This window comes from Alosa alosa, chromosome 7 (genome assembly GCF_017589495.1).
Source record: "Alosa alosa isolate M-15738 ecotype Scorff River chromosome 7, AALO_Geno_1.1, whole genome shotgun sequence".
NCBI classification, from domain to species: domain Eukaryota; kingdom Metazoa; phylum Chordata; class Actinopteri; order Clupeiformes; family Clupeidae; genus Alosa; species Alosa alosa.
In genome coordinates this window covers 1,562,586-1,580,627 of record NC_063195.1, presented here as the reverse complement: position 1 = coordinate 1,580,627, position 18,042 = coordinate 1,562,586, and the positions used below count along the sequence as shown (strand labels likewise).

The window sequence follows — 18,042 nt, the reverse complement described above, 5'->3', positions numbered from 1 at the left end:
TGTTAATATATTCTGAACCCTAACCTCCTTGTGATGTTGTGATGCGGTGCTTCTCATGTTTTCATGATGTTAATTCTGAATGAATATATTCTGAAGAGAATCTGAGATTCTTGTCATGTTCCTCTTATGATTGTGTGGTGTGCAGAAGGGTTGGGTAGTAGGGTATTACATGTAATCTGGATTACGTAATCAGATTACAAAAATCAAGTAACTATAGTCAGCCCAGATTACAATAAAAATGTGTAATCAGATTTCAGTTACATTGTTGGGGATTACCTGATTACATTTTATCATGTAAACAATGCAACACTTTTTTATGATAGCCTAGCTATCTTTTAATTTGACAAGACGTTCACTTTTTAGACTTTTTTAAGATATAGTTAAGAACAAAATTATTCATACCCCTGGAAAATATTGATTTCCACTTGACCAATATGTTTGTTCTTACTTAAAATTACACTTGCACATGCCAAAAGGTTACAAGACAATGTGGTAAAAACATGGAATAAAAAAAAGTTAGTAGAAAAACCTTTTTTAACATTTTTATGAAAAATTGCGTGTTCAAAATTATTCATACCCTTTTTAAACAATCACTGGAAACATCTTTATTTACCACCACAGCTCTCAAAAGGGTTCATAATACCCACCAAGCCTCTTCATGTCTCCACACCTTTTTAGCTGCAATCTGCTCACTTTTTTGACGGATTGAGGTCCGCTCTAAAATGTTGATATTGTTCTCTGTTAACCATTTCTTGCATTGTTTGGCTGTATGTTTTAGATCATTGTGTGGTTTAATGTTCAAATGCTGCCTTTTGGGGAAGCCGTGGCCTACTGGTTAGGGCTTTTATTGAAGTAATCTAAAAGTACTCCTAAAGTAATCAGATTACATTACATGTTTTTGGTAATCCAACTGATTATGTTACTGATTACAAAAAATACTATGTAATTTGTAGTCAGTAATGGATTACATTTCAAAGTAATCTGACCCAACTCTGGCAGAAGGTCTCCCCATGTCATGTTCCTGTGATGTTCCGCTAATGTACTTGTGTTGTGTTCCAGTTCCAGAGCCCATACTCCTTCTCCCCTCCATTCCGTTTTGGAACGGTACCGAACGGGAGCACTGAGAGAAACATCAGGAAAAACTACCCAGATATGCACCAGTACATGGTCAAGTACCACCAGACCGGCGTTCATGACGCACTCATCAGCCTTAAGACAGGGTGAGTACCACACACACACGCACGCACACACACACGCACACACACAGAGGGAGAGATATACTTGGTTACTCCACTAAAGTTTCCCCTCTGATTGGATGGATGTTGATGCCAGTTCTCCCCTCTGATTGGCTGGCGCTGTAGGAAGCTGGATGCGTTCATCTACGACGCTGCAGTTCTTAACTACATGGCGGGCCGGGATGACGGCTGCAAGCTCGTCACCATCGGCAGCGGATACGTGTTTGCCACCACTGGCTACGGCATCGCCCTACAGAAGGGCTCCTACTGGAAGCGCCTGGTGGACCTCGCCATCCTGGGGATCATCGGCGACGGTACCGCACTTTAGCCTGTGATGTCATATCCTGTGTGTGTGTGTGACTGGTGGACCTCGCCATCCTAGGAATCATCGGCGACGGTACCGCACTTTAGCCTGTGATGTCATATCCTGTGTGTGTGTGTGACTGGTGGACCTCGCCATCCTAGGATTTAGCCTGTGATGTCATATCCTGTGTGTGTGTGACTAGGTGGACCTGACAACCTATATGGCTGGATATATTTGTGTGTGTGTTTGTTTAGATGAGATGAAGGAGCTTAAGGCCCAGTGTTTGACTGGTGTCTTCTGAGTGTGTTGTGTGTGTGTACGTATGTGTTGTGTGTGTGTGTGTGTGTGTTTAGGTGAGATGGAGGAGCTTGAGGCCCAGTGGTTGACTGGTATCTTGTGTGTGTGTGTGTGTTGTGTGTGTTTAGGTGAGATGGAGGAGCTTGAGGCCCAGTGGTTGACTGGTATCTGTCACAATGAGAAAAACGAGGTCATGAGCTCGCAGCTGGACATAGACAACATGGCGGGCGTGTTCTACATGCTGGCGGCCGCCATGGCTCTGGCGCTCATTACGTTTGTGTGGGAACACCTGTTCTACTGGAGGCTACGCTTCTGCCTCACCGGGCGCTGCTCTGGACGGCCCGGCCTACTCTTCACCATCAGCAGGGTGAGACACACACACACACACACACAGAGAGATGATAGAGAGAGAGAGAGCGGAAATAATAAATAACAGTTACAGAGTAAAGGCGTGTGCCCTAGATAACACTGCTCATTAAGCTAACACAGCTCATTAAGCTAACACTGCTCATTAACCCTTAGAACCCGATTGACGCAAAGTGCGTCAAAAAACACACCCTTTCTTCTCTGTTACATTGCTCCGCGACTGTTCATCACAACGAGATGAAACCTTTATTTTATGACAGAGAAGAAGTGGGGCTTTCCAAAGAGACTACGCACGTGTCTGTACGATCAAGTATGAACATTTAAAAAAATCATGAAATTAAATCAAATTGCATCATATTTACAGTCTATTCTCTCTCGCGCGTTCACCCTGCGCACTCCATTACTCTTGTTCGAATTACTCATGAACCTGTGATCGCATAGATATGGCAAGCATATCAGATGAAAGAGGAGAAACAGGGCTATCCATTGGTACCATGGATATCGATCTTTCTGGCTTATAAAACAGACGAAGTGACTGCAAAAAATATTAACGTCATGTACACAAACCAACGCTGCACACCCATTACTCTCGAGTAATTACTCTTGGACCCGTGATCGGATATATATGCCACGTATGTTAGATGAAAGAGGAGACACAGAGCTATCATTTTGATACCAAATACATCCTTCTGGGTTATAAAACAGACGAAGTGACAGCAAAATAATAACTTCATATAGCTGGACTTACCCCACGTTTTTGTCTGTTTTTGTGGCAAAGCATGTTTATAATCCAACGTGTTTCTCTATGGCAAAACATGTTCATAATCCGGTTTTGAGATCCTAGCAAATTCCTGCATGGCATCCAATTCAAGGCTCACATTGCGTCCCAATTTGTTCAACAAAGAAACACCTTTTTGCCTTTTACTTTGTTCATGGCAATGCAGTAAAAAGTTGAGAATCATCATGTGTGCATACACCATAGTCACACATGCTAACAGGCAAACTTGGGTCAAGTCAGGTCAGATCAGTTCGTGTCACAGATATGGAGTGCAGAATGGTCATTTTTCATCACTAAATAAAAAATGGCATTTATTTCCGTAAATCACACACCACATATTTCTGTAAATTGCTCAGCCCCAGAGTATCCCTCCAACATGGCAATTATATTGCCCATTTCAGGACAGTCTGCCCTACACACACATGAAATGCATGTAGAGCTATGAGCTTGCTGTGGTGAGATACAGGTCAAAATATAAGAATTTTTATAATATGATTTTTATATTTTAATTCTTTAAAAATCAAAATAAAATCAATGCTAGTACTAATACATGAAATGATGGCGGATCTGGATAGCCTAGACTCTGCTGAAAAAAACAATATATAATATGTGTGTGTGGCACTTACAATGACCAGAATAAATCCTTATGAATAAAGGTAGTGAAAATGCCCTAAAAACAGCTTAGGGTTCTAAGGGTTAAGCTAACACTGTTCATTAAGCTAACACAGCTCATTAAGCTAACACTGCTCACAAAGCTAACACTGCTCATTAAGCTAACACTGCTAATTAAGCTAACACTGCTCATTAAGCTAACACTGTTCATTAAGCTAACAATTTTTAAAGCTAACACTGCTTATTAAGCTAACACTACTCATTAAACTAACAATTGTATAAAGCTAACACTGCTTATTAAGCTAACAATTTTATTAAGCTAACACTGTTCATTAAGCTAACACTGTTCATTAAGCTAACAATTTTATAAAGCTAACACTGTTCATTAAACTAACACTGTTCATTAAGCTAACACTGCTTATAAAGCTAACACTGTTCATTAAGCTAACACTGCTCATTAAGCTAACATTGTTCATTAAGTTAACTCAGTTCATTAAGCTAACAGTGCTAACACTGTACACAAAACTAACATTGCTTACAAAGCTAACACTGTTCACACAGCTAACTCGGTACATAAAGCTAACAATTTTCATAATGCTAACATTGCTCATAGAATTAGCATAGCACATAAAGCCAATACAGCACACAAAGCAAACAATAATGCTAATACTGTTCATAAAGCTAACATTGTTAACACAGCTCACATAGCTAACAGAGCTCATAAAGCTAACAATGTACAGTGGGCATCGCTTTCAAATGACCACTTCATTCGCGCATTACGCGGCGTGAAGCTGCGTGAAGCTTTAGTACCACTTTCAGCCCACTGTGCGTCCGCTCTGCCACTGTACATCGCTCTGCCTGCCGTCCCTTACATAATTGTTGCCGAGAGTAATCCCAGCCTACGAATTCAATAACAAAATAAATCATGCATAATTAAACATTACCTCGATTTAGGCTACTTGGGTATGGCTTAAGGCTTGACTACACGGTGGTAATGAAAATCGAAATCGAAATTTGCTGTCTACATTATTGTCAGTGTTGGGGTTAACGCAACTACGCAAATCAAAACAGTGGTGTGATAATTGAGCCAGTAGAGAAATAACTGTTCAGAATTCATCTGTAGCCTTGGGTAGGCTTCTGCAGAAAACAATGTTGTTGCCGATTTAATACTATCTGGCAACGTTTTTAACAGGCTACGCAATAGAGGCTTAGACAACTATGACCCACGTTTTGGTTTCGTAAATTAATTTGCCCTACTTCTTGACTGCAATGTAGTCAATTGACTGCTTGACATGTCATTTTTATTTTTCTGTACAATAAACAAATACATCTGCTTTATGCCGCAGAATTACATTCATATTTGGCTGACTGCAGACGCGCCACTTCCCTCCCCATATTCCAAGATTAAGATAGTAGCCTATACAAAAAGCACTTCATACTATCATAAAAAAATAGTTAAAACGAATAGCTATTTGCAATTTGACAAAACACTGGTCCTCATTTTGCGCATGCGAGGACGATATGAGCCTGTTGCATTTAGTTAGATGTCCGAGTCACGCATAAGTGGTTTGAAAACCACTGGCTCGTAATCACAATAATTTAACACACGACAGTTGGATAACCTACTTCATCATGTCCCCATGCCTACATTTTTGTGAGTAGCATAGAGATCGTTAAAAACAATAAAGTATGGCTCTCCGTTTGGGACATCGAAAACTTATATTTTTAATAGACTACCGTCGAAGATGCTGACTTGTTAAAGCCTCGGGATAACACGTTATCTCCACTATCATCAGTCATGCCCCTTGATCAAAGTGGGGAATGAAATAAAAGTTTGAGAACCACTGGCTTAACAAGTTACCTACAGTCCAGAACACAGAATCTGTTGCAATATTCTGATGATCGGCGATGATATCGGCAAATGTTTGTTTTCCAAAGTAAGAATTTCACTTCACCATGCACCTTCGACAATACCTGGCCTACCTGGTATCATTACAAACATTATTCTGTGTCCTAAAACTGGCATATTTTATGGCATTGTGTCATGTAAGTTCGTTGCAAAATCTAGAGAAATGTGTGAGGTGGTCAGCGGGGGACAATTGAGACACACATTAGATTGTGTTATTACTTGAACATTCCACACTATCCACAGCTGTGGTAGGCCTATCAGGGCAGGAGGATTACTGTCAGCGCAGGCTTTATATAAAATTCTTCAACAGAAGGCCTGAATGTTGTCTTGTTTGTGGGAGCTTTGCTTCGCTTCTGTAATTTCGGCTTCATTGAAAATGAGGGCTTCCCTCAATGACCCTCGAGAATAAATAAAGGTTGAATGAATGAATGAATGCAGGCTTGCCCAAAATAAAGGCATGTGGTTTGCGAGCCTACAGTAAATAACAGAACCGCCAGAATGTGCGTTATGATGCTTTTTACGAGCAAGATGTTTTTGGTACCCTACGCACACTGCATGTTCTTAAATAACAATGATCATCAGTAATATTCGACCATTAATTTGGGTAAATGGGCAAGCGTGACCACCTTGATTGGCTGATTGGCTGATGATTGTAACGCGGGCATGATTCCAAACACCTCCCTTACGATGATGAGTGACAGGTGACAGGTCTCAGAATGCGTGCGCTACACAAGGACGGAAGATGATGAATAACTGGGGTCGTAGGCTATTCACAAAGACTTTTATCTTACTACTAGGAGTAGGCTACTCCTAAATCGCACTTAAAGATTTTAGATTGGAGTTTTCTCTTAAAAGTTATTCACAAAGCCTTTCAGACAACTCCTAAACTAGGAGTGAGTCTTCGTGGCTATGGGTGACGTCATTACTCATGCACGAGCTTGACTGAAGTGACCACCTTGATTGGCTGACGATTGTAACGCTGGGGAATTCCAAACACTCTCTTCCGATGATGACTGACAGGTGACAGGTCGGAGAATGCGCGCTACACTACAAGTGCGAAGGGACGGAAGATGATGAATAACTGAATAAAAAGGCCTAGCCTAAATGTTATAAAGAGTAAGGCAAAACAAAAAGCTTAGTAGCCTAATGAAACATAGGCCTATGGATTGATGCAGTAGCCTACCTTTGCAACATTATTAAATTAATCTGTCACCATATCCCTAGGCTACGTTTGCAAAGAGGAGAACATTTTAATTTGATTCACAATGAAACGTTACATTTAATTTACATGTTAACAATGAGTAGTTTTGGTTGTTGTTGGTGGCGTTATTGCATCCCTTTTATGAATGCAAAATTGTTCCCTCGCGATTGGAAGCTTCTGTTGTGCATAGGCTACGCATTTCAAAACATCGCAACGTAAAATGCCACAAAAAAGCAGTTTATGAATAGGTCTTAGTGAGTTAGGAGTCCTCTCGACTTAAGCTGTCCCAGACTTAGGTGCTACTTTTAGGTCTAAAATGCTTCGTGAATTACTTTTGTGAAAAAATTAGAGTCCTAAAGTTAGGAGTGACACGCCCATTATTTTTAGGAGTTGCTCCTAAATTCGCCAGTTAGGAGCTACTTTTTAGCCTTAAAATTCTTTGTGAATACGGCCCTGAATAAAAGGCCTAGCCTAAATGAATCAAGGCAAAACAAATAGCCTAGTAGCCTAATGAAACATAACGGATTGATGTAGTATCTTTGTAACATTATTAAATTATTCTGTTACTATGCCTACGTTTGCAAAAAGAGAACATTTTAATTTGATTCACAATAATGTTACATTTAATTTACATGTTGACAATGATTAGCTTGGTTTTGGTTGTTGTTGGCGGCGTTATTGCATGTTAGTTATGCCTACAATGCAAAATTGCTTCCTCGCGATTGGAAGCTCCTGTAGCTGCATAGGATTTCAAAACCGCAGGTTTGTGATATAGGTCTGTGAGTAAGGAGTCCTCTTGACTTCTGTTAAGCTGTCAGAGGTGGGAAGGTGTGATTTTTTGGGGGCAGGGCCGGATTAACTGGGCACAATTGTCTGATGGCCCCCTCCCCAGCCAACGTGAATCGGGTGGTTAGTTAATAGGCCTATCGTGAAGATTTTTCCTGCCATCTAAGGCACGAGCGCATCTGTGAGGCCAAGCCTCACCAAGTAGCTTGTTTGTTTACAACTAACATTCCATATTAATTAAACTGCTTTATAGGCTATGCCGAAATAGTTTTCAACATTTTGAATATTAGTGTCGGGTGAATTGAAATGTTCTCAAAGTAGCCTTATGGCTGAAAGCTGCTTGGAACCCCGATCAAGCAATATAACCACACAAACGCGCTTCCTGCACTCATTGTTTCAAAAGGAGTAATTTTGGCTTTGTCAGAACTGAAGAGCTGTGGACGGCATGGCACGGTATGCCCAATGAAAATAAATTAACGCAACGCAACACAACACAGACCCCGCTTCTCTCGCGTCAGTCACTGACATGAACGAAACACAGAACCCGCTTCTCTCACGCTTGGCTGCTCCAACCAACCACAAACCCATAGATTGATTTTGAACACTTATTAAATTATGGCCTATATTATACGTTTGTCAATCTAGCAAGTAGCAAATAAAACTTGTAAAATCTGTATTATTCCGTAGCTAATCAATCAGGAACATTAGGTAAGCCCATCACCTAAATGGAGAGGAGGTTACGTGGCACAGTCTACTTCATTTCTGCACTAACCCCTGTCATCCGATGACAAATATAGCTTATAGGCTCGCAGGTAGGCTATATCTCGTATCATAGTTAGTAGAAGTAGGCCTAGCAGTTTCTGGGTTTGTTTGAGAGCGTTAACCTTTACTGTTTTTTTCTTCTGACCTAGTCGGAGAACAGGGAGCTTACCACTCCAGGGCCGAAGTTATCCGTAACTTCGGTGAACTCCCTAACACTATCTGAAAGTGGTTAGCAAATGAACGAGGATTTTGGTTTTATCTGGCGGATTTATTTTTGCATTATTTTGAATAAGACTAGCTCCAGTCTCAACAGCACGCATACTTTTTCCACACGCATCTCAGTTCTAACACATCCCATCCCTTTCTCTCTCTCCATCCCTGCGCACGGGGCTCTCTTATTTTACAACAATTGCATTTACATTTTCATATTAGAATGTTTTGTCAAGTGTAAGCTTAAACTACCGTGATCAATTTAAGTTCCCGTGCCCCCCCTGGAAAAGTGTAATGCCCGTCCGTGAATTTGTGTCTGGCGCCGGGTCTGCGTAGACATAAGGCCGAACATGCAAGCGCTAATGAATCGTGCTCTCCACGACAATGCTACCGTTAAACTTAAATAGGTTAACATCACTCTAAGTTCGCCTTCAAGCAAGGAAAACGATGATTTGAAGACACCTGTTTCGTTGGAAGGGCAAGGGGTAGCAACAGGGCAACACAGAGACAGGCCCGATGGCAGGGCTGTTATGAGAGTATTAAAATATGGGATATTCTACGGGAAAACATTAAAACGGCAAGACAGCGGGGAAAGTTAAAATACGTGATAAACACGGAAAAAGTTGGCATATATTGTTTCGGTCCCCGTGCACAGGGATTATTTGTCATACTATTAATCACATATGATTATTTGTGAAATTGTGCAAACAGGCACAACACATTTGAAAAGGAAGGACTGGTAGCATGCAAGCTCACAGGAAAGACTGATTTAAGAACGTTATCACAAAGTGTGTGGCTGTGGCGCAAAGCAGCGTGGGCGGAAGACCGCGACAATTGGCAGGGGAGGGTCATGTCTTTTCTAACAATTCTGTCGGAGGGTCATTGAACAATTTCTAGCAGGCAAGAGAGGGTCATGCAACTTCCAACTGAAGCACTCAAAATTTCTCCGGTGGCCCCTTCAATAAATAACGATCAGTCCCTAGATTGCTGCTGGGCTATATGTCTTGGTTCTGTTAACAACTCATTGTCAAAACGATAGCCTATAGCAGGTTGCATCCATTACAAACAAACATGCAATGTGAACGTCTGGGATTGGGGAGAGCACTAAATGCTCTACTGAATAAGCACGAAGTCAAACCTTTAAATGAAAAACACTCTTCACATAGAGTGAACACTGCACATAAAGGTAGCATAGCTGACAGCTACTGGACCACAGAAATGATCTCATAAGGCAAATAGTGCTTATTAAGCTAGCATAGCTCACAGAACACTGTCAGGGTGACACAGCTAATTCCATTAATGTTATTCATTTAGGAAATAATTGCCAAAATGCTATCTCCTCTGTTTGTGTGTGTGTGTGTGTGTAGGGCATATGGAGTTGTATCCACGGTGTGCATATTGAGCTGAAGAAGCCTCCAGAGCTGGGCTTCAGCCCTCAGCAGAACATGCTGCATCTCCTCAAGTCAGCCAAGGAGCTGGTCCCCGGTCGCCAGGCCAACCCCAACATCCTGCCGCCACCCCCAGGCCTGCTCCAGATCATGGGCGCCGCCAAGAGCAACAGCCAGGCGGCCAAGGACACCGTCTACAGCAACACCGGCAGCCTGGTCAGCAACCGGCTCAAGGAGCCGCTCAACAACGCCGCGCTGTTGCCAGGGCAACGGGTGCTGACCATGACCGACGCACCGCACAACCTGCCGGGAGGAGGAGGGGGTGGGGACAAGGGCGTGTCCAATGGGGCGTCGCGTAACCCTCCTCCCGCCGCATCCAAGCCCCGCGCACTCTGGAAGAAGTCGGTGGAGACGCTTCGCCAAGGGGCGCCGCCGGGCTCCGAGGATCCGTCTTCCGCGGCCCCTGCCGCTGTGTCCATGGCGACCGCCCCGGCCGCACCGCTGGAGTCACGGCTGCCCATGAAGAGCCAGCGCTACCTGCCCGAAGATGCCCCCGACCTCTCCGCCGCAGAGGGCAAAGGTCACGGAGGCAACGGCGCCCCCGGCAACAACAACAAGCAGGTGAAGGAGCCGCCCACGCTGCGCAAGCGAGGGCGGCTGCCTCGCGACCTCAGTGACCTCGAGCTGTCGACGCTGCGCAGCCAGCAGAGCGGCAGCATCCAGAGCAACCACACCACCTCCGGAACCCTCCACCACCTCTTCAGCCAGAGCAGCCAGGGCAGCGGAGTGTTCACCATAGACTCCGCCTCCCTCGACCAGGAGCCTGCCGCCCTGCACTTCCCCGACCTCTTCAGCGACCACCACCATCACCGCGACAACGGCGGCAAGGCCAGCACCAAGGGCCCGACGGGCCCCGGCCAGCAGCCAATCCTGCAGCTGAACAGCAGCCTGCTCTCCAGCCCGCCCCCACACCTGGCTCACGCCGCCCACCCCGACGTCATGGCGACGGCCGTGGCGAAGGAGAAGAAGTACAACACCTACGGGAAGCCGGGGATGGGCGGGGCCTCTGGCGGCGGCGGACCTCAGACCCACTGCCGCAGCTGCCTGTCTCGCCTCGGGGGCTCGTCCGGGAGCGGTGGCGTCGCAGGTGGCGGCTACTCGGGGCTGTACACGGTCCGTTCGCCACCGCTGCGCTGCGACGCCTGCCTGCATTCCGCCAGCCTCTACGACATCAGCGAGGACCAGCTGCACCCCAACGACCCCCACCCTCCTCCGCAGATGCCCCAGTCGCCCTCCTTTACGGCCTATCTGCCCCAGAACGACCCGTCGCACCCCGAGGGCGGTGGCCTCATCAGCCACTTCCAGACGGAGGAGCCAATCCGGCGCCAGCACTCCTACGAGAACCTGCCAGGGCAGAGTGGGCCGCGCCGCGTCAGTCTGCAGGAGGCTAGCCCCTACGCCAACCTGCCCCCGGTGTCCCCCTCTCCGGCGCCCCCCGGTGGCCTGGCTGGCATGGCAGGCGTGAGCGGGCTGGGCGTGGGCCGCCGGAGCAAGTCGCTGTACCCGCTGCGCCCGTCAGAGAACCCGTTCCTGCAGACGCTGCGTGACGACCAGCGGTTGGCCCACGGCCGCAGCTCCACGGACATCTACAAGCAGCTGGTGCCGCTCACATTAGGCACGAGCATGGGCACGGGTGGCATGACCCCCACCTCGCCCTCGCCCTCTCACGTCCACGCCCACCACGGCCACCACGGCCACGCCGCGCTGCTGGCCTCCGAGCTGTTCTACCCGGAGCACATGATGCCCTACGTGGCACCGCCACCTCCCCTGCAGGGCACATACCCAGCGCCTCGCGCCATGAGCGCCGGTGGGGCCCGGCGCGTCTACAAGAGGATGCCCAGCATCGAGTCCGACGTCTAGACCTCCCCAGGCCTACAGGGGGCGCCCCCCCTCGGGGCGGGTTGTCTAGGCGACGCAGGAGAGCGGGGGTGGCCATGCATGTCGTCTAGGCAATGCAGGAGAGAGGGTGTACATGTGTGTGTAGGGTCCAGCTGACTCTGGGATGAATCTGGGTTGGTATGTGTGCATCTGCTGTGGCTTGAGGAACAAATCAAGGGGGTAAATTCAGAGTAAGTAAGATCAGGACCAAATTGGGCTAAATCAGAACTAATTCCTGGCTAAATCAAGGATAAATCGGGGCCAGGACAGGGGCAAATGAAGGCAAATGTGGGGCAAATGAAGGCTAGATGAGGGGCAAATGAAGGCTAGATGAGGGGCAAATGAGGGCTAGATGAGGGGCAAATGAAAGGCAAATGAGGGCTAGATGAGGGGCAAATGAAGGCTAGATGAGGGGCAAATGAGGGCTAGATGAGGGGCAAATGAAGGTAAATGAGGGGCAAATGAGTGCTAGGTGAGGGGCAAATGAAGGCAAATGAGTGCTAGGTGAGGGGCAAATGAAGGCTAATGAAGGCAAATTAGGGCTAGATGAGGGGCAAATGAGGGCTAGATGAGGGGCAAATGAAGGCAAATGAGGGGCAAATGAGGGCCAGATGAGGGGCAAATGAAGGCTAGATGAGGGGCAAATGAAGGAAAATGAGGGGAAAATGAAGGCTAGATGAGGGGCAAATGAAGGCAAATGAGGGCTAGATGAGGGGCAAATGAAGGCTAATGAGGGCCAAATGAGGGCTAGATGAGGGGCAAATGAAGGCAAATGAGGGCTAGATGAGGGGCAAATGAAGGCTAGATGAGGGGCAAATGAAGGAAAATGAGGGCTAGATGAGGGGCAAATGAAGGCAAATGAGGGGCAAATGAAGGCTAGATTAGGGGCAAATGAAGGCAAATGAGGGGCAAATGAGGGCTAGATGAGGGGCAAATGAGCACTAGATGAGGGGCAAATGAGGGCTAGATGAGGGGCAAATGAAGGCTAGATGAGGGGCAAATGAAGGAAAATGAGGGCTAGATGAGGGGCAAATGAAGGCAAATTAGGGGCAAATGAAGGCTAGATGAGGGGCAAATGAAGGAAAATGAGGGGCAAATGAAGGTAAATGAGGGGCAAATGAGGGCTAGATGAGGGGCAAATGAGCACTAGATGAGGGGCAAATGAGGGCTAGATGAGGGGCAAATGAAGGCAAATGAGGTGCAAATGAGGACCAGCTCAGAGACAGAGTCAGCTGTAGTAGTAAATAGTGATTTTTCTAGGTGTTGGTGTGTGTGTGTGTGTGTGTGTGTGTGTGTATGCGTGTGTCCGGGTGATGTAGGTTTAGATATGGGGGGTGGGGGGGTTAAAGGGTTCCAGGTTGCCTGTGCTCCTGTGTGACAAACTTTTCCACTTGCAATCTATTTCTGCATCAGGGTCAAAGGTCAAATCACACGTCAGGTCATGACCTTCGTGCCTGCTGCTGAAGGTCAAATCACTTATCAGGTCATGACCTCCATGCCTGGTGGTGGGGTTCAAAGGTCAACTCTCACGTCAGGTCATGACCTCCATGCCTGGTGGTGGGGTTCAAAGGTTAAAGGTCAACTCTCACGTCAGGTCATGACCTCCATGGCTACTGGTGGCGCTGTGTCAAAGGTCAAATATCACGTCAGGTCATGACCTCCATGGCTACTGGTGGCCTTGTGTCAAAGGTCAAATGTCACATCAGGTCGTGACCTCCATGGCTACTGGTGGCCTTGTGTCAAAGGTCAAATGTCACATCAGGTCATGACCTCCACGGCTTCTGGTGGCGCTGTGTCTTCCACAATCTTCTGAAGGTCAAAGGTGAAGGGTGGGGGTCAATGCACACGGACTCTGCAACGGCACCCACTCTGAGGCTGCTGACCATGTCCAGCCTGATGAACAAACAAACAAGTGGACAAACGAGTAAACAACCACATGGCAGAAAACAAGCAAACACTAATCGACAATCCAGAGGTGTACAAGCTGAACTCAGTGAGGCGGCTTCAGGACAGTATGGATTACATTGACCAGTGTTTTGATTTCCTACTGTATTTAGTTATTTATTTATTTATTGTTTGTTTATTATTTGCACTAAACACCCTGGAGAGCCAGACGGCAGCTTACTCTGGAAAATATCCGGCCCTGGTAGACACATACATATACACTCATTCACACAAACACACACACACATACATATACACTCATTTACACACACACACACACATAAACTCTCTCTCTCTCTCACACACACACACACACACAGATGAGGGCAGGTTGTTTTCCAGAGTGGGTAGCTCTATGGGGAAATGTGTTCTCTCTCTCTTTCTGTAAGTAGTCCTGTGCTAGAGCCAGAGAAGGCCCTTAGCTCCTGTAGAAACACACTCCTCCTCTCCTCTCCTCCCCTTCTCCTCCTCCTCCTCCTCCTCTCCTCATCCCATTAGCTCCTGTAGAAACACACTCCTCCTCTCCTCCTCCTCAGCTCCTCATCCCATTAGCTCCTGTAGAAACACACTCCTCCTCTCCTCCCCTCCTCCTCCTCAGCTCCTCCTCCCATTAGCTCCTGTAGAAACACACTCCTCCTCCTCCTCTCCTCCCCTTCTCCTCCTCAGCTCCTCATCCCATTAGCTCCTGTAGAAACACACTCCTCCCCTTCTCCTCCTCCTCCTCCTCCTCCTCTCCTCATCCCATTAGCTCCTGTAGAAACACACTCCTCCTCTCCTCCTCCTCAGCTCCTCATCCCATTAGCTCCTGTAGAAACACACTCCTCCTCTCCTCCCCTCCTCCTCCTCAGCTCCTCATCCCATTAGCTCCTGTAGAAACACACTCCTCCTCCCATTAGCTCCTGTAGAAACACACTCCTCCTCTCCTCCCCTCCTCCTCCTCAGCTCCTCCTCCTCCTCTCCTCATCCCATTAGCTCCTGTAGAAACACACTCCTCCTCCCATTAGCTCCTGTAGAAACACACTCCTCCTCCCATTAGCTCCTGTAGAAACACACTCCTCCTCCCCTTAGCTCTTGTAGAAACACACTTCTCCTCTCCTCCTCCCTCTCCTCCTCTTCCTCCCTCTCCTCCTCTTCCTCCTCCTCCTCTTCCTCCCTCCTCCTCTTCTACTTTGTTCTATGCCCACTTACCAGGTCACCTGCATGCAATGAGTCCAAAATAAACACACACACACACACACACACACATAAATATGTGCACACACACACACACACACTCCTGTGAGCACAAGGGCACAACCTGTATCTAAATCTAACTACCTGAAGATGAGTGTAATTCGACCTGTCTGAACCATGCACTCTGCACTCTGAACACTGCCAAACACGCACCGAGACAGAGATGGAGAACCAGAGCGTCTCAGACAGAGGGGGAACCACACACCGAGACAGTCATGGAGAACCAGAGCGAATCAGACAGAGAGGGAACCAGAAAGACACACAGAAAAGAGAACCAGAAGGAATCAGACAGAGGGGAACAAGAGGTCAGAACCAAACAGGGGAACCAGAAAGACTCACATAGAGGATACCCAGAGAGGGGAACCAGAAGAAATAGGAAAACCAGGGGGAATCAGACAGAGGAGAATCAGAGAGGGGAACTAGAGGAACTCCGAAAGAGAGGGGAGCTAGAAGAACTCAGGTAGAGAGAGGAACTAGACAGAGAGAAGTAGAGGAACTCAGAAAGAGAGAAGAACTAGAGGAACTCAGACAGAGAGAGGAACTCAGACAGAGAGAGGAACTCAGGCAGAGAGGGGGAAATGGTAGATGGCTGCAGGTGAAAGGCCAACAGACATCTTTAACTCATCTTGGTTCTACGCCAGTTCTCTGCCCAGCTCCACACATTAGCTCCTGCCTTCTAGATTTCCTCATCCTGGTTCTAAATTCCACAACAGTTCCCTACTGGTTCCACACATTAGCTCCTGCCTTCTAGATTTCCTCATCCTGGTTCTAAATTCCACAACAGTTCCCTACTGGTTCCACACATTAGCTCCTGCCTTCTAGGTTTCCTCATCCTGGCTCTAAATTCCACAACAGTTCCCTACTGTTTCCACACATTAGCTCCTGCCTTCTAGGTTTCCTCATCCTGGTTCTAAATTCCACAACAGTTCCCTACTGGCTCCACACATTAGCTCCTGCCTTCTAGGTTTCCTCATCCTGGTTCTAGAGTCCACAACAGTTCCCTACTAGTTCCAGACATTAGCTCTTCCCTTCTAGATTTTCTCATCCTGGTTCTAGAGTCCACAACAGTTCTCTTCCCAGTTCCACACGAGAAACCTCCCTTTAGGCTTTCTTCCAATTCTAGATGTTTCTAGGCTTCTTCACCTGACTCTAGACTTCTCCCCTGCCAGTTCAAGGCAGACCCCGACTTTTGAACATCTACTGACCAACATGATGATAAGTGAGGACATGGGATCAACATTATGATGCTAAGTGAGGACATGGGATCAACATGATGAGGACATGGGTTCATTCTGCTGGGAAGGAGATCAACATAATGATGCTAAGTGTGATGATGATGATGATGTCTATGATGATGTAATGATGGTAAAGGTCATGAAAATGATGATGATGATGATGATGTTCTTACATGTGATAATGGTGTAATAATAGCATGATAGAATGATGGATGCAAATAAGATTCTTCTTCCAGGTGGCAGAATTATGCAACCCAGGCAGCAGCTGACTAGGTTGAGACTGTTTATGTCTGGTACTAGGGCCATATTATGGGGCTGGATTAGACCTGGTACTGGGGCCATATCATGTCTAGTACTGGGGCTGGATTAGAGCTGGTAGTAGGGCCAGATTATGTCTAGTACTGGGGCTGGATTAGACCTGGTACTGGGGCCATATTAGGTCTGATACTGGGGCTAGATCAGATTAGGGCCAGGTTGGATTAGGGTTAGGGGCTAGGACCAGATTGAGGCCAGGCTATGTTAGGGTTAAAATCAGACAGGGATGGATTACTGCACGGGCCTGAAGCCCAAACCTTTGCATGGAATTATTGCCTCAATATCAACAAATCAGGATGTAGGCTATGAATCTGATTGAATTTAGTATTGGCCATCCCCAAAATGCACCAGAATACAGGAAATCACATCAAACAAATTAAACATCCCCCCCACATATACAACAATAAGTGGGGGGCCCTTAATACATCTGGGCCCAGGGGCCCGAAATTTCATAATCCGCCCATGAAATCAGATTGGGACCAGGTTGGATTACAGTTAGGATCAGATTGGGGCTAGGTTAGATTATGGTTAGGATCCAATTGGCACATGTCCTGGGGTCCTGTTGACTTATGTCGGCTGTTGCCAGGGAACTTGTTGCTAGGATGCAATACCTAAACAGGCCCCGCCCACCAAGTAGGCGGAGTCTCTCTCCTTTTGTTTTCAGGAGTTGTTCTGCAAGCGGAGCTCTTTCTTTTGAAGCATACTGATTTAATTGCGTACAAAGACTTTCGACCGAGAGACTGGCATGTGGAATCCCCTGTGCACACTTTCCCTGTAGATCTCTCCGAGTCCCCTGTGCACAAGCACTCACTCTCCCTGTAGATCTCTCTCTGACTCCTCCTCTCAGCATCCACACAGTGTTGTTGTCTAAGAGTAAAGTTTACACGCAAACACACACACTCCAGCCTCTTGATTGTGTTTCTGTGTGTGTGTGTGTCTGATGAGTGTGCCCATGTGATGAGTGTGTGTGCGCGTCTGTGCGTGTGTATGTTTGTATCTGTGGGAATCAAATTTAAGATTAGCTAGAAAGATTAGCTATGAATGTGGACTGAGGGCACATCACTATAAAAAGGGACGAGGGTATTGACTAAAACACATTCAACTGTGAGAGGCACAAAAGCCCGGCTTCAGAAAGTAAAAGTTCTGCCACAATTCCACCCATTCACTAAACCAGCTGATTCTAATTGGAACTAAACCAGCTGATTCTAACTCCACCCATTCACTAAACCAGCTGATTCTAATTGGAACTAAACCAGCTGATTCTAATTGGAACTAAACCAGCTGATTCTAACTCCACCCATTCACTAAACCAGCTGATTCTAATTGGAACTAAACCAGCTGATTCTAATTGGAACTAAACCAGCTGATTCTAACTCCACCCATTCACTAAACCAGCTAATTCTAATTGGCACAACTCCATTCAACAAACAAGCTGATTCTAATTGGCACAATTCCTCAGCCTCCTGCAGCTCAGAGCTGTTTTTAAAGTCAAAGGGGTGACTGACTGAATGGATGGAACAGAGCATTGT

General features: G+C 46.5%; 2 protein-coding genes across 4 annotated transcripts in view; one reads left to right on the top strand and one right to left on the bottom strand.

The window, feature by feature from the left end:
- Nucleotides 1-14,764, top strand: part of LOC125297251 (glutamate receptor ionotropic, NMDA 2A-like) — a 38,085-nt gene extending 23,321 nt beyond the window's left edge. For 2 of the 3 annotated variants that reach the window (XM_048247489.1, XM_048247490.1), the window contains 4 exons: nucleotides 1,060-1,220; nucleotides 1,362-1,549; nucleotides 1,965-2,203; nucleotides 9,828-14,764. In XM_048247489.1, coding sequence (XP_048103446.1) covers nucleotides 1,060-1,220; nucleotides 1,362-1,549; nucleotides 1,965-2,203; nucleotides 9,828-11,768 — 2,529 coding nt within the window. In that variant the 3' untranslated portion in view covers nucleotides 11,769-14,764. The remainder of the gene's footprint in view (nucleotides 1-1,059; nucleotides 1,221-1,361; nucleotides 1,550-1,964; nucleotides 2,204-9,827) is intronic. The other variant, XM_048247488.1, reaches the window with a different exon arrangement.
- LOC125297244 (NACHT, LRR and PYD domains-containing protein 3-like) overlaps nucleotides 1-18,042 on the bottom strand; it is a 313,314-nt gene that overhangs the window by 177,820 nt on the left and 117,452 nt on the right.